This window comes from Passer domesticus, chromosome 3 (assembly GCF_036417665.1).
Source record: "Passer domesticus isolate bPasDom1 chromosome 3, bPasDom1.hap1, whole genome shotgun sequence".
Taxonomy (NCBI): domain Eukaryota; kingdom Metazoa; phylum Chordata; class Aves; order Passeriformes; family Passeridae; genus Passer; species Passer domesticus.
The window spans coordinates 89,161,420-89,175,040 of record NC_087476.1 but is presented as its reverse complement, the minus strand read 5'-3'; the positions used below and the strand labels follow the sequence as shown (position 1 = coordinate 89,175,040).

Here is a 13,621-nt window from a genome sequence, read left to right as displayed (position 1 = left end):
ATTCTAGTGCTATTTTCTCATATTCATTCTTGTGGTTTTTTTCCATATCCCTCCTTTGACCTGTGTCTTTCGTAGACTTTTTGCATGATTTATAATCTTAAATATTCATAAATATTTAAATTAAGAAAGATAAATTTTGTTAATATGATATTAATTTCTTCTGCACCTTTCATGACAAGCACGTAATTCTGGATATTCTTCTACATAAAAAATAATAACATAAATACTTGTAGTCGTTTGGATCTTTTAAATTATTATTACACTGAGTGAAAAGAAATTTCTCTTTAGTTTTGGGTTCATCATCTTTTACTTTAACTGCATCTGTGGTTTCGTGTCAATATAATATGTAATATGAAAACACAAAAAATGTTCTTATTGTTTAATAATACTTTTTGTGCCAACAGGTGCATATAGATGTCTATGCCTTTAAAAGTGTGATTTTGCATCTAAAATTCACAATTTGGTTCCTGTGGATCTGTTTCTTATTCCTTAGATGAAAACAAAATCATCATTGCACATACTTTAATTATACCTGAAATCAATGGTGCCAAGACTACAGTTTTACCTGTGCTGCTACTGAAGGTGCATAGGTTCAAACCCTTATCCTCCAACAGTTTCAGTAGATCAGAATTTTGTAGGGATTGCATGACTGTTCTGTAATTGCAGTGTAATTGAGGAGGGACTGAAGAATTATTCAGAAGCAGTTTTAGCCTTAATTCTTCCAGTTCTGGCACAGCCAAGGTACCTTATTTTGCCCAAGGATTTGTATTTCTACAGTAGAATACAGTCAATATTGCCTCAGTAAAATGAAATTGAATACAGAAGCATTATTAGAGAACCTGTAAATAGAGGGCTGGTTATTTAGCATCCACATGTCTTTAAGAGAGGCCAATTTTTTATTTAGAAAATTAGTTAACATTTCTAACTCTAAAGAGTTTTATGTGGGAATTTTCCAAAGTGCTCTTTGTCATTGATATCTAAAGGAATTAAATTCATCTTATAAGATTTTATAAGAAAAATACTTGCTTTGAATATTTTATTCATGACATAATAATGTCACTCTTTCAGTGGTGCAGTTTATCCCTATAAATAGCATATCTGTTATGAATATATGAAACAATCCACTTTTAGGAAAGTTGTATTTTCACAGGGCAATATAGCTGATGTCTTTATTTAAATAAGGAAAGCATTTGTCATTTCAACAAAGACAGTGACGGATTCAATAAAAGAGTGCACTCCTGGTTTATTTACTCACTCTCATTTAGGCATGCTTGCTGAAGTGCTAACCTTGCTCATTTCAAGGGTTAGCAGGTTTACAGCCTACCTGTGGGACAATTTTCAGGTATTGTGGCAGATGTGAGAAGTAATAGCTAGAAGCTAAGAGGTAGCAAACAACAGCTTACTAAAAGCTGATTCACTGTAAGGCAGCATGTGAGTCACACAAACTGTGAGTGTGGTTAAAATCAACACCTGCAATTCCTGAAACTCAGCTGGTTTTGGTCAAGAGGATAAGGACATAACTTCAGGTGCCAGAGAGAGAGGAAGATGTTGATGTTTAGGAAGATGTTAAGGTCTGATTATTGGGTTTTCATGCCCTTGACAAGGACTAAGTGTGCCCATGGGATGAAACTTTGAGGGAGCAGCTTTCCTGTGTGCTCAGGTTCTCTGTGCAGTGGCTTTGAACCTGGGCTATGTTTGGAATTGGCCCATTTTCTCGGATACTAGGCATTGAGGCCAGTTACTCCAGATGATGAAGGAAGTAGGTGTCTTTAGCCTAGTACTTTTAGTAACTGACTGGTGGGAATAGTCTTGTGGGACATTCAAGTCTTTTTTTTTTTGGTAGTTTTCCATGTCTTAGGTGTGAGGAAAGCATCTGAACTTTGCTGAACTTTGCCAGCAGTAAAATCTTTTATTACTTTGTCCAGAGAAGGGCAATTTGAGTAATTGGTTTTATTTGTTACAATACGTCAACAGGTTTATACCTCATGGTAGAAGGCAGAACCTTTGAATGATTTCTATCTTCTATTAGCTGATACAGCACAGTAAAAATTTTTCTGGTACATTAGAGAAAATGGTTCTGGGGTCAATTCTAAGGCTGGGTGTAGGCACACCGTTTGTGGTCATAGGGAGTGGGGCTGTGGCAGAGCTTCATCCCTAATGGACTACAGCTGTGAGAAGCAGGTGAACAGCATTGAAGGTAATGAGACATGGAGTGCCCAGGTGTACTGACCAACCACCAAAGGGAACAGAGGGCACACAGGTGCAATACATGAATGATGAGGGGTATAAAAGGTTGGGCTAAAGAACAAGAAGGGTGGATGCTAGCAGTCTTCTGAAGTGATGTTGTTCTGTATGGGTTGGTGCTTTCTGAAGTTGTATGATGATGTTCTGTGTATTGCGGCTGTCTCAACTGTGGCATGTGCTGTGACAGTTAGGTGTGTTTTGCTGTTGTGCTCTAAGGCCTGGATTGCTGTGTGTGTGCATTGTGTATGGTTGTGGCATGCTACTCAAAACTGAATGTGTTTTCATATGCTGAAATTCTGCCAAGAGGAACTTGTAATTCATTCATGGTCTTTTTGATGGAAAAAGAGAGATAGGTAAAGCAATTTTGAGGGGTTAAGAATATTCTTGCACTCTACTGAAATGCATAATTTGGACTTTAGGGGGACTATATTCACAGCTGTAAATTGCAATCAGCACAAGAAAAAAAATACAGAATAAATACAAAAAAAAGGCACCAAAATCTTTTCATAAAGCAGATAAACTTGTGAAACTAATTTTTGTGCTTTTTGTAAGCTGAATTTTCTCTGAGGTGAAGATCTTCTGGCTCATTTAAGCGTATACTACAGACGAGACTAAAGAAATCCTGAAAAAATATTTTTGGCGGCAGGGTTGGAGAGAAAAGAGTAGGGAAAAGAAAGGGAGGAAACAATAATTCCAAGATTGAAATAAATATATGTTATATTACTAGCTGTAATATTTTTTCAGTTTCTAGAAAATGAAAATTACTAAAATTGAAGAGAATGAAGAGACTTGATATCAGAGTTATGGCTGCATCGTCTTAGCCTATGAATGAGACTTGCATTATTTAATCAAGAAAAGATAATTTCATCTGCCCCAACTCTCAGTGGAAAACCCAGCAGAGACCCCATGCCCTTAGGAATTCCAAGAAAACTTGTCAATTAGTCTCTTATTCAGAGTCTAACTCTTCTCCTACTCTGGATTTACACATGAAGATTTTCATTAACTGTCTCATATGAAGTGACTGCAATTCATACTTTCCTAATTATTGTCAGTACTCAAGCAGGCACACAATATTTAAAGAGAATTGTAGTGGTTACTAACAGAACTGAGTTACACAATTTAAAAGAAATGAGACCAGGCAATTTGTGTGCTTCTGTAACAACCAAATGATTGAAAATAGTAAAGAGAATCAATCATCTAAAATCATTTTCATGAACACGCACACCAGAAAAATGAGCTTACCTGTAGAAAAAAAAAGACAAGCAATAAAACAGAATTAGGGCAGAAACACATGCTATGTGGAAAATGTCTAGTGATCATTTGTGTTTTCAGGCTTGCTTTGACCACCTTTGGTCATTCTTGCAGTTCTAAGAATTTTATATTTGTTTTTTATCCAAAATTCCTGGGGCTTGGTTTTCCGTGGTATTGATTTTGGTTGGTTCTTGGGTTTATTTTCACGGAGAGACAGAAGGATGGTTCAAAAGCTCTGTATCACTTCATATTAAATGGGAGCAGAGGAGCATTGTCTATCAGAATTACAGGATAGCTGGGACCCTGTACTATAAATATGAAAAAGTAGAAAGTATTCTCTAATTTCAAGTTATTACACTAATGATTAGTACCAACACACAGATAAGTCTTGCTGCAAGGCAGATTTTCCTTGAATTTGCATGTCCATCTCCACCATAGCTATCTGGCTCTTGGTAAGAACAAAGTTTCAAAGCCAATTAAAAATACTACAGTGTTCCTGTTTTGTTTGGTCTTTGTCAACTACAACTCATACTTGCAACTTTTAACTGCAAAAAAAGACTAACAGTCAAAGATAATAAATAAAAACGCTGGTGGTCTACAATATTTGCCTGACTTCAGGGCTTTAAGTGAAATATTAGAGCTCCTGGTAGAAGGTTGTGAAATTTAGGTATGTGAAACTATTGCAGTATCTATCACAAGGACTCACATGTGGTACTTCTCCCTGTTAAGAAGTTCTATGAAAATCTTAAGAAATTACATCATATGACTGTACAAGAGCCCTATGTTTTAATTCTGTCACTTGTGGTTCTGTTTCTGGAGTCTTGATCCAGGTTAGCAACTTGTGAAATTCATGAGAGAAAGTTCATTTTTCACTGAATAGGAGTGGGAATGAGTTTTCTGTGACACAGCCTTCAAAAACAGGTGCTGTTTTTCTGTGATTGTATTATTTTGAGTTCATCTTGGCCAAAAAGACTTAGATATTAAATAGTGGCTTGAAAATGAAGCATGTGTAGTTATTTGGCTACAATTTAAAATCCCAGAGGTCAAGCTAGACTTTCTTTTGCTGATGAAGGTATTCCTTTGTTTGTGCCTGAATATATTTACAAATGGATTATATAGAATAAGAGGGAGAGGGAAAGATGGTTACAGTCATTCTCTTAATCCCTCATGACATCTTCAAGTATTTAAAATTATATGTCAGACACTTAAGAATAAGGCTATATGACTGCCATATTTCCAATTTACCTAAAATATGATTCTTTGTCTGCTTTGTTACGTGACTGTAGTGGCAATTATACTGTGATGTGATTTTCTAGAATATGGAATACTTGCAACACATTATTTTCTTTTCAGGAATTCAATGAAAATATGAGAAATATGACTCAAATTAATGACATCTGAACTTGGCAAGTCTGGGGACAACTGAAGGTAAGGACCTAAAAGAATCAGGATCCTTTTTCAAAATGTGTCTCTGACGTATTCATAATATTGCAGCACATGGGAAGGCAAATTTCAAAAAAACTTAGAAAAAGAAAACCAGATTCTAAAGATTGTTATTCCCTCCTTAAAACCACTAAGTCCTCATCAGCGTCCGGATCAACTATTGATACAGTTGAGAAAAGTTGCTTAACAGCCTATTTTGTGACTGCTCCTTAGGAAAATCATAAATAAGAAAAGGAATTGTAGCAATGCACATCTTCCTTCTATGAACAATGGGACAAATTTTCTACTTGGGGGCACACCTGGCATCCTGGGGACCTTTAGCAAGAATTAGTCTGCATGCTTCATGTAGTTCATGTGAATGATGCTTAAGAAAGGAAGAATTATTGGGAATGCTAGTTTTCATTTATTAATTTAAAGAAGGTATGTTTTTTTAAACCTTCTGGAGCATTTCAGGTACAATTATTCAATTGTTTAAGAGACCCAAGTAATTTTGGTTCAGGTCTGTAGGCCCTTCCTAACATCTTGTATCAGTGACAATCTGTAAAGTACTATGAAAATGTACAACATTATAGAAATGCCATGTGTCTTAATTACTGACTTTCCACTTTACCTTTATTTGTACATTTATTCTTTTGGACAGGAAATACAGAGAGATAAAATAACTGTGCTTCAAAAGAGAATATGTTATGAAGAGATGACTTGTTTAGAAGACTTCTTAAACACAGCAATAAAGAAAATGCTTTATCTTAGAACAAAAGCATGGTGACTCCAGAATATTGCATCACCAAATGAGGAACCCACAAGCAAGACATAACTTTTACTGTAAGTACTGCTACTAAAGACAAATACATTGTTTAGTTAAGCTTTAATGGTTTTAATCAGTCTCCATTACAGATTTTCTGGATTCTTCACTTTCATTTTTAATGACCATATATTCTTTTTGAAGTGTTTGTTCAACTATTTCCTCTGATTTCAAGATTTCAATCCCTTTCCTGAAAGGAAAAGTTTCGGGATCAATTGGGCAAGCTTTGGTGCATATTCCTGCACTTCAGGTCACATTAGCTTTTCCAGTTTATCTTTTTTTGAAATTTCAATTCCTCTGTTTCACGTCTGCCTTGTTGTTTCCGTTCTTTCCCAGATTTTAGTGATTTCAATGGAAATAATTTTGTCAAGTTTTGGTCCTTCTCACTTCACAACATTTCATCTCAGTACCCTTAGTTGTAGTCACTCTATTTCAAATTTTCAGGATTTTCCCGTTTCATTATTGAATGACAGTAAGTCTCTTTTGGTGTGTTTGTTCAACTCTGTCCTTCAATTTCAACATTTCAGTGTGGATTAATTGGTCAAGCTTTGGTACATATTCTTGGCCTTCATGTAATCCCTTTGACTTTTCTTGTTTTCACGTCGTGGTATATATATATATATATATATATATAATTTTTTTTATATTTCAGTTCTTTGTCTCTTCTCTGTCTTTGTCTGTTTTTTCTTCCCTGATTTTAAGGGTTTCAAATGGAAGAATTTTAGCATGTTTTTGGCTACTTCCCTACACCCAATTTCATCTCAGTAATTGTTGAGTAGATGTTGAGCCATCTTCAGGTGGTGAACTAGAATGCAGAATTAGATAATTAAGAATTAAATTTTAGGAAATGCTGGAATGATATACATATCAATTTTAAATATGTGTGTCCTCTTTGTTGTTGTTGATGGGTTTCCTTTGAAATGTCAATTTTGTAGGAAGGTCTTTTTTCATCACAACTCTTGAGTATATATTTTATGTTTCCTATATCTGCATGGTATTTAGGAAAATAAGACCGGTTATCCAGTATATTATTCTTGAGAATGTTTATTTGGGAAGCTGGAGAGATCTGTAACTTTACCCTGACCACAAATATCGCTTTTATACTGTGCATATGTTACATGTAGCAGTGTAATAATTAATTTGGAGCTTGGAAATTAAGAAACTGGTAAATAGAGTGATTGTTTTCTAGAAAATGACACTTTAAACGTTGCTTTCATTTAAATGCCTTAATGTGAATAATTACTATCGCAGTCAGATATTGAAAGACTTTGTGTTTTTATGTGGGAAATATCAGCAGGTAAGTAAGCTTGGACTGCAAAGTTTTCTCAGCCCCTGAGGAAATCTCAGTCAAAATCTTAGAAAGAAAAAATTAATGCTTCAGTGCTTTGACCACATGAAACAGGAAAACCTATTTGCAGATTTCTATCAAACATGGGATGGTAATTTGTACTGTAGTTTCTGAGTTAGACATGAGTCTTATGAGCTACTAGAAGGAGGAGGGTTCAGAATATTTCCCTTGCTTTTTTTGAGGTTTTTTTTTTGCCTTTGTCCCCCCCGCCCCCCAAATTTATAAAATATCTACTTCTCCAGTGTTATGTTTGATTTTTCTTTCTAAGCAGGAATTTTGTCCTCCTGCTTGTTTGCCGGCAGTCCACACAGAGCATAAAGGTAAACACAATCTTGAGTAATAAATAGCCTTGGATTAGGCACAAAGAGCTTACTACCTTCACAGCAGAACCTTTAGTGCCATGCAGCAGAACTCTAGTCTCCAATGCAGTTCTTTTGATTTCAGAGTTTTGTGTCTTCTTTTGAATCACTCTCTGCTGATCAAAATTTCTGAAAGTGAGCTAGAATTTTTCTTTCTTTTGGATGTTTAATCATGCTGATGTGATGCCTTCCAAAATACTTAACCCTCTTAACTGAAGGATCACTTCTCATTGAAATAATAGAACTGAACCTTAGACTAATTTTACTGCTTTAAGGTGTGTACCACAGAGATGGATGCTCAGTCTGGAGTCACTGATTAAAACGTCCCAGCCTGCTGGTGATTTCTCCTGGTTGTACTTCCTCTCCTGCTCTATTATCTCTGAGTTATCAGTGATTACATACTTTTCTCTAGATTTAGTTTAACACTGTTTTCTCAAGCAATGTCAGAGGCTTTAGATAAATTGTCAATCATGAGCATTAAAGCTGAAGAATGAGCAGTTTTACTTCTTTAAGAAGATAATGTATTCAGTCTTTCTTTTTTAAATACTGAAAACAATTGTTTTCTATTAGGTTTTCCCATGGTCAGGTTTTTTCCCAGGATTCTAGAAAGTATGGAAAAGAGCTGAGGTAAGTTATACTGAAGTACCAAGATTGCTGTAGCATCCAAGGGTAGCTGTTCCACTGCTTGAGGCACCACTATAAAATCATGACAAATGAAGAATTCATTTGCAAAATCTAAAGGACACCTCAGGCAGGTTGAATGTAATTACAAAGCTAGAATTCAAGTAAGGCCCCAGGACCCACCTGGGAAGGAAAGTGTTGCTTACCGTTAGTAGGGTGCCAGGCAGGAATTGTGTTTATTTACTAGATGGAGTAACCTACAGTGCAGCCATAATTTTGAATGATAGAGTACTAAAGAGAAAAACATACTGTGTGAGTAATTTCCAACCTAGTAATGAAGCATAATGGAATAGAGCCATCATGCTGTATTATGCAATCTGCATTTTATAGAATGTGTGAATATAAATGCAGTTATTTGCTGCCTATTGGGAGAAATTGCACCAACTTAATGTTCTAAACCAAAAAGTATTTTTCAAAAATAAAGTGAAGGAAGTAGCTGCTCTGTCTTCTCTGAAATGGAAGTGTCATATAGGAGCTTGGATTTGTGGAACATAGGCCTTTTCTTTATCTTATTTGTGGCATTAAATCTATTGGAAAATATTGGAATAGATCTCAAAAGAAAGTTTCTGCACCATAGGAGTGTGGGGCTAAATACCATAAAACCCTTTAAATACAAAAAACAAACTACAGACAAACCAACAAGATCAGATGGGATTTGAAGGTTGTGTGTAATGAACATTTAATATGTACATCCTTAGGGTTATTGATGCTATTTTAATATTTCCATGGTAGTTGTTTCTGGAAAAGATGTATTCTAAAATGAAAGTGGTGAACCAAGAATAGAAATAAGGAAAAATCATAAACAGTCTAATAGCACAAATGGCAACTCAATGTCTTTCTCTGAGGATGCTGGAGAATCTGAGGTAAAAGTCTTTAGGAGAACAGAAGGAAAAGATATTTCTGCTATTTCTAAATGCCTTAGAAATAGGTATTGTATTGGAAAGTGGAGGAGAAAGAGTAAAAGACTGCCCTAGAACTGGCAGTTGTTCTAATTGTTCATCTTACAAATATTTTTTAGAACTTCCTAGATCGTGCTCCAGCCAAATGAATGATGTTTTGTTCCTGTAGCCTCTGGTTTCATTGGTCTTCAACCTTTCTAGTTTTCTAGATTAGTTAAGGAGCTGCATCAATACATACAGCCATGCATTTGTCAGCCCCCTACAACTGTACTTAGTTTTCAAAGATTATTTAAATTTATGTATGCTTAGTATGTTTGTCTGATGTTTCTCCTGGGCCTTGGTGAGAATTCCGCTTGGTCAAGATCTTGAATTTGGAAGTATACCAAGTGCAGGAATAGGGGAAAGCTGAAAAATGTCTGAAAGAAGATAATGTGTCAGGGTTTGGAAAATATTGAGCAAAAAACCAGATGGAAATTAACTCTCAGTACCTGTCAAGTATGAAGTCAAGAAGATCTGCACTACTGACAAAGCATGTTTGAGAAGCATCATGTTGAGATTAAGCAGACATTTCACACTTTTATTTTAATATGATTGATTGACATAGATAAAATAGATGGTATTTTAACTTGTTTGTAACCACTTCCCATCTAAACTAATCTGCAATTAAAAGAGTGGATTTACTTCCTACATCCACTTTTGGAAGAGAAAGGAACCCTCTCTGCTGGCAGGCAAATTGACATAACATTCAACAGGGTATAATACTGAAATCTTCAGTATGATGTGGTAAGCCACAAAATAGCATGAAGACAAATACCTTTTTTGGCTTCCTTCCACTGTTTTATTTATTACATCCTTATTTATTTTTCACTGGTGGAGAGGAAAAAGAAGTACATGATTTAAAGTAGTTATGACCACTTTTAAGCAGTTTCAAGTTTTGAGACAATGCTTTCTACATGAAACATTACAGTAAATGCATAGAGTTGTCCATCTATAATTTTCTGACTTAAAGAGAGCCTGTCTTTCTAAAGAAAGGTCAGAGTGAGCTGGGAGAGGGATATTTTTATTGCTGTAGTATTTCCTGTAAAGATAAAATGCATGTTCACAGCCCAATGTCATAAACCATGGTCCAGGTTTCCACAGCACCAACTTCGCTTGGTTTTTTTCTGTTTTCTCCTTCATAGCCCCAGGAGTTTAGGCCAGGAGCTAAGAATTCTTTTTCTAACTGTTCTGCCAGCTCATGTTGACTAACAAAACCCAAAAAGTTTGGGAAGGATCTGTTTCCTGTTGATATAAACAATCCAAAATCTTTGGGCAAAATTGTCCAATGTGATTTTTCAGAATAAGTACTGAGTAAAAATTGCCTGTGACTTTTGAGTTTTGGCCTTCAAAAGCACTGCTGCATGAGCACTCTCCTAAACCAAAATCAGTGATAACAGTTGTGGGACACTAGCCTACCTTCAGTGTTCAGCTTGAGGTCCAGTGCTTTGGAATGAGATGGAGTTTGGCTTTATTTGGCTGTTTATTGCTTGAAATGGCATGACCAGGGCTGAGTGGAGTAAGTGGATGCTCTGTTCTCCATTAATGACTGTAACTGTGATAGAAAAAAGCACTGCCCTGCAGGTGTGTGAGGATACAGTGTCAAAGCAAGGGGTTCTGGTGGTGGGAACACAAAGTGTCCCAATGCACCAGCAGTGGCTGTGATGTTCCTTATGAATTCTCATTGGGCTGAACAAAGACATTGGACCACGTGTCTGGGAATTCTTGTACTTTGTTGTGCAGTCGCCATAACTCCAGCACCTAGCCCACTGTGTAGACACAAAAGCTGTTGGCTCACTAGCTCTTACATTCTACAATAGACTTCCACAACCCCTTGGATTTTGTGCAGTACACTTCAATAAGCTCACGAGCCACAGCACACTGCCAAAATCTCCCCACTCTCACAACAAACTTCAGTATAGAACATGGGGTAGAACATGACAGCCATGTGTGGCCCAGGAAAAGTGTAGGAGGAGAGAAATAAGGATAGAAAAGGGAGAAAGACCAAAGAATATGAGCAGTCCTTGGATCCAATTCTGGCCCTGCCATGTGAATGGTCCAGAGTTGGGGTTTTGAGGCAGGAGTGAAAGAGAGAGAGCAAGGGGGCCCAATCCCCTTTCTTTTGCATGCCTCATATGCAAACTAGGTAATTCATGCATTTTATTCACTTGTGCAAAGCCAGCCCTTAGAGCCCTCCTCCAGGAAGTGAATTGAGAGGGATGGACTGAGCAAAGGTCTCAAGATGAGCAGTCTCAGGGTGGGGCTACACCACCTCTGTGGGACCCCATCCTCCCATTACGTCTTTCCTGCCACAACAGTCAGAAGGATTGACCCAAACCACACTTATTTCTGGTTCTTTCCACAAGGTGAGTGGCCCAGACCAGCAGTGGCAAGGCTGTGACATTTAGTGCTCAGTCTGCATGGTCTGGGGAAAAAGAGAGAAGAACCAGGTACTTATCTAGGCAAACTAATATGTGTTGTCAAAAAGAGACAGAGCTTTCTGCAGGGAGCTTTTAAACACCTGCCTCTGTCAAACTACACTGAACTGACCTTTGTATAACTCTCTAACTTTTGACTACTGACTTTCTGTGCTTAAAGTAAAGCAACCCCACTTCAGTAAAATAAGAAAAAATTGTGGCAGAAAAAGTCTGGATTTTTAAATTTAATCTTTTTCTGGATTTTTACTTTAATCTTTTTTGCTGAAGTGCTGATAATTTACAGAGCATCATTAGCAGTTAGCTTCTTTTCTTTATTAAGTTTTAGTGAAAACTACATTCCACAAGAAAGACTGTTTAGTTCTTGAAATTATTCCATTGCATTGCAGGGACACGGCAATCTAAGTAATCAATGGTTTTTATTTTTTTTAAAAAAGACTCATGTGTTCTATGTTATGTAATACTGAAAGAGGTTTTAATAATTGCAGTCTAGAATATGCTTTAACATATATCCTGCCAGAATCTGGACACAGAGCAATAAAGACAGGCTGTTCTTAGGCATAAAAACAAAATTCCTTTGCCAGTCAATGTTTCAAGCAGAAATCCATTTTCGTGACTACATTTACTTCAGGAAAAATATGAAATAAAAAGAAAACACAGGATTCATGAAAGAGAAAAAACATTAAATTGCCAACTGGTGAGCTTGAAGCATCAAATTTTGCAAATTTCAAGTTAAAACAATTTGGAAAAAAATCCCCAACATGTTTTTAAAAAGAAAAAGAACATCACTCCTTTGCTCCACAACTTCTAAAATGCTTTAAATAATGTTAAAGTAACAAGGAAGATGTTTTTACCCCTACCTAGCATACATAAAATATTTCAAGGTTCATGAAGTGCCTATTTTTTCCTTGAATTACTGCTAAGACTGCAAAGCTTCTTTGTTTCCTTAAAGAATAGTCCTTTTGTAACAGACAACTTCATATTTTGTGGCCAGGGGCCACTAAGTCACACTTCCAGGCAGTTTTCTTGTTTTAAGTGGGGAGTCATATCTTCAGTTCTGGCTTAGGAAATGGATTTACAAACAAGTGACAGTGGTAAAAGTAGGCTTTTCCTGCTTCCATCAGGCAGGAAACTGTGCTCTGGAAATGTGTTGTTTATCTAGGGCTATGCTCTAGAAGTGTGTTGTCTATATAGGGCTGTGTTCAAATGTGAGGACACAGAGCTGGTAAATCCCTAGTTCCAGAGAGTGTAAACAGCAAAAGTGTGTCCATGTAAAGCTGGTTCATATGCTCTGCCTGTTTTCAGGAAAAAAATAGGATATTTTAAGTTTTGATTTTAAACAAATTATAAAATGCATTTATAAACCCACAAACATCTCTTTCCAAGTAATGGAAACTCTTTGGAAATGTGTTAAAATTTGTCAGAAAGAATCAAAGCTACAGGGTATTTGTTCTTTGAAACAGTACCCAAAAGAATTTTGATCCCTGGAAATTAGATATATGTTAGTAAAATATTATCAAAACCAAGAGGTTTGGGGTCAAATTAAAGGCTATTACCATAATTTGGAGTGTTCTTAGTAAAGGGATTTTCTGAGAGATCAGTAGATTCTACACAACTTGTTTAAACATTAAGCTGACTGTGTTAGATGAAGAATGCCTTTTGCTTGTTACATGTAACAAAAATCCCATAATTTCCCTTTAATTTTGAGCATGGCTATGAAGCAATTTAAAAGCCCCAAATATATCCTAACGTCTCTTTGCATCTCGATTAAGTTTTTGTCTTAGTCTTGGACTCTTCACAAGTTAAAACAGTCACTTATTTAAAAGCTTGATGGCTAAACTAGGAAAGTATTATATTTACTTTGGAATCAGAATTCAGATTAAAATATAATGTTTTTTACTGATGGTATGTGGTGAGAAGCCCAGAGAAGAACATTTTTTCCACAAAATGAGTTGGTAGTTTTAGTTGTTGTTGTTGTTGTTGTAGTACTGGGATGATGTATTGGATACAAATTGATCAGCTGGAAAACAACTTAGGGAAGCTCATATGTTTATACTAAAAAAAATTGCTATGTGTAGGTTATTAAAGAGAATTATTATTTTGTCTCCTTCTCTCCCTCACAG

The 13,621-nt window shown here is 36.1% G+C and overlaps 1 protein-coding gene and 1 long non-coding RNA gene across 7 annotated transcripts in view; one reads left to right on the top strand and one right to left on the bottom strand.

Moving 5' to 3' along the window:
• The window catches only part of KCNK2 (potassium two pore domain channel subfamily K member 2), a 128,977-nt gene that overhangs the window by 17,743 nt on the left and 97,613 nt on the right, over positions 1–13,621 (top strand). For 4 of the 6 annotated variants that reach the window (XM_064414223.1, XM_064414227.1, XM_064414225.1 and 1 more), the window contains exons 2-3: positions 4,849–4,923; positions 5,579–5,760. In XM_064414223.1, coding sequence (XP_064270293.1) covers positions 5,727–5,760 — 34 coding nt within the window. In that variant the 5' untranslated portion in view covers positions 4,849–4,923; positions 5,579–5,726. Of the gene's footprint in view, positions 1–2,313; positions 2,598–4,848; positions 4,924–5,578; positions 5,761–13,621 lie in introns of those variants that run through there. The other 2 variants (XM_064414222.1, XM_064414226.1) reach the window with 2 other exon arrangements.
• LOC135297070 (uncharacterized) overlaps positions 1–13,621 on the bottom strand; it is a 52,550-nt gene that overhangs the window by 17,904 nt on the left and 21,025 nt on the right. The gene's annotated exons all lie outside the window — the stretch shown is intronic.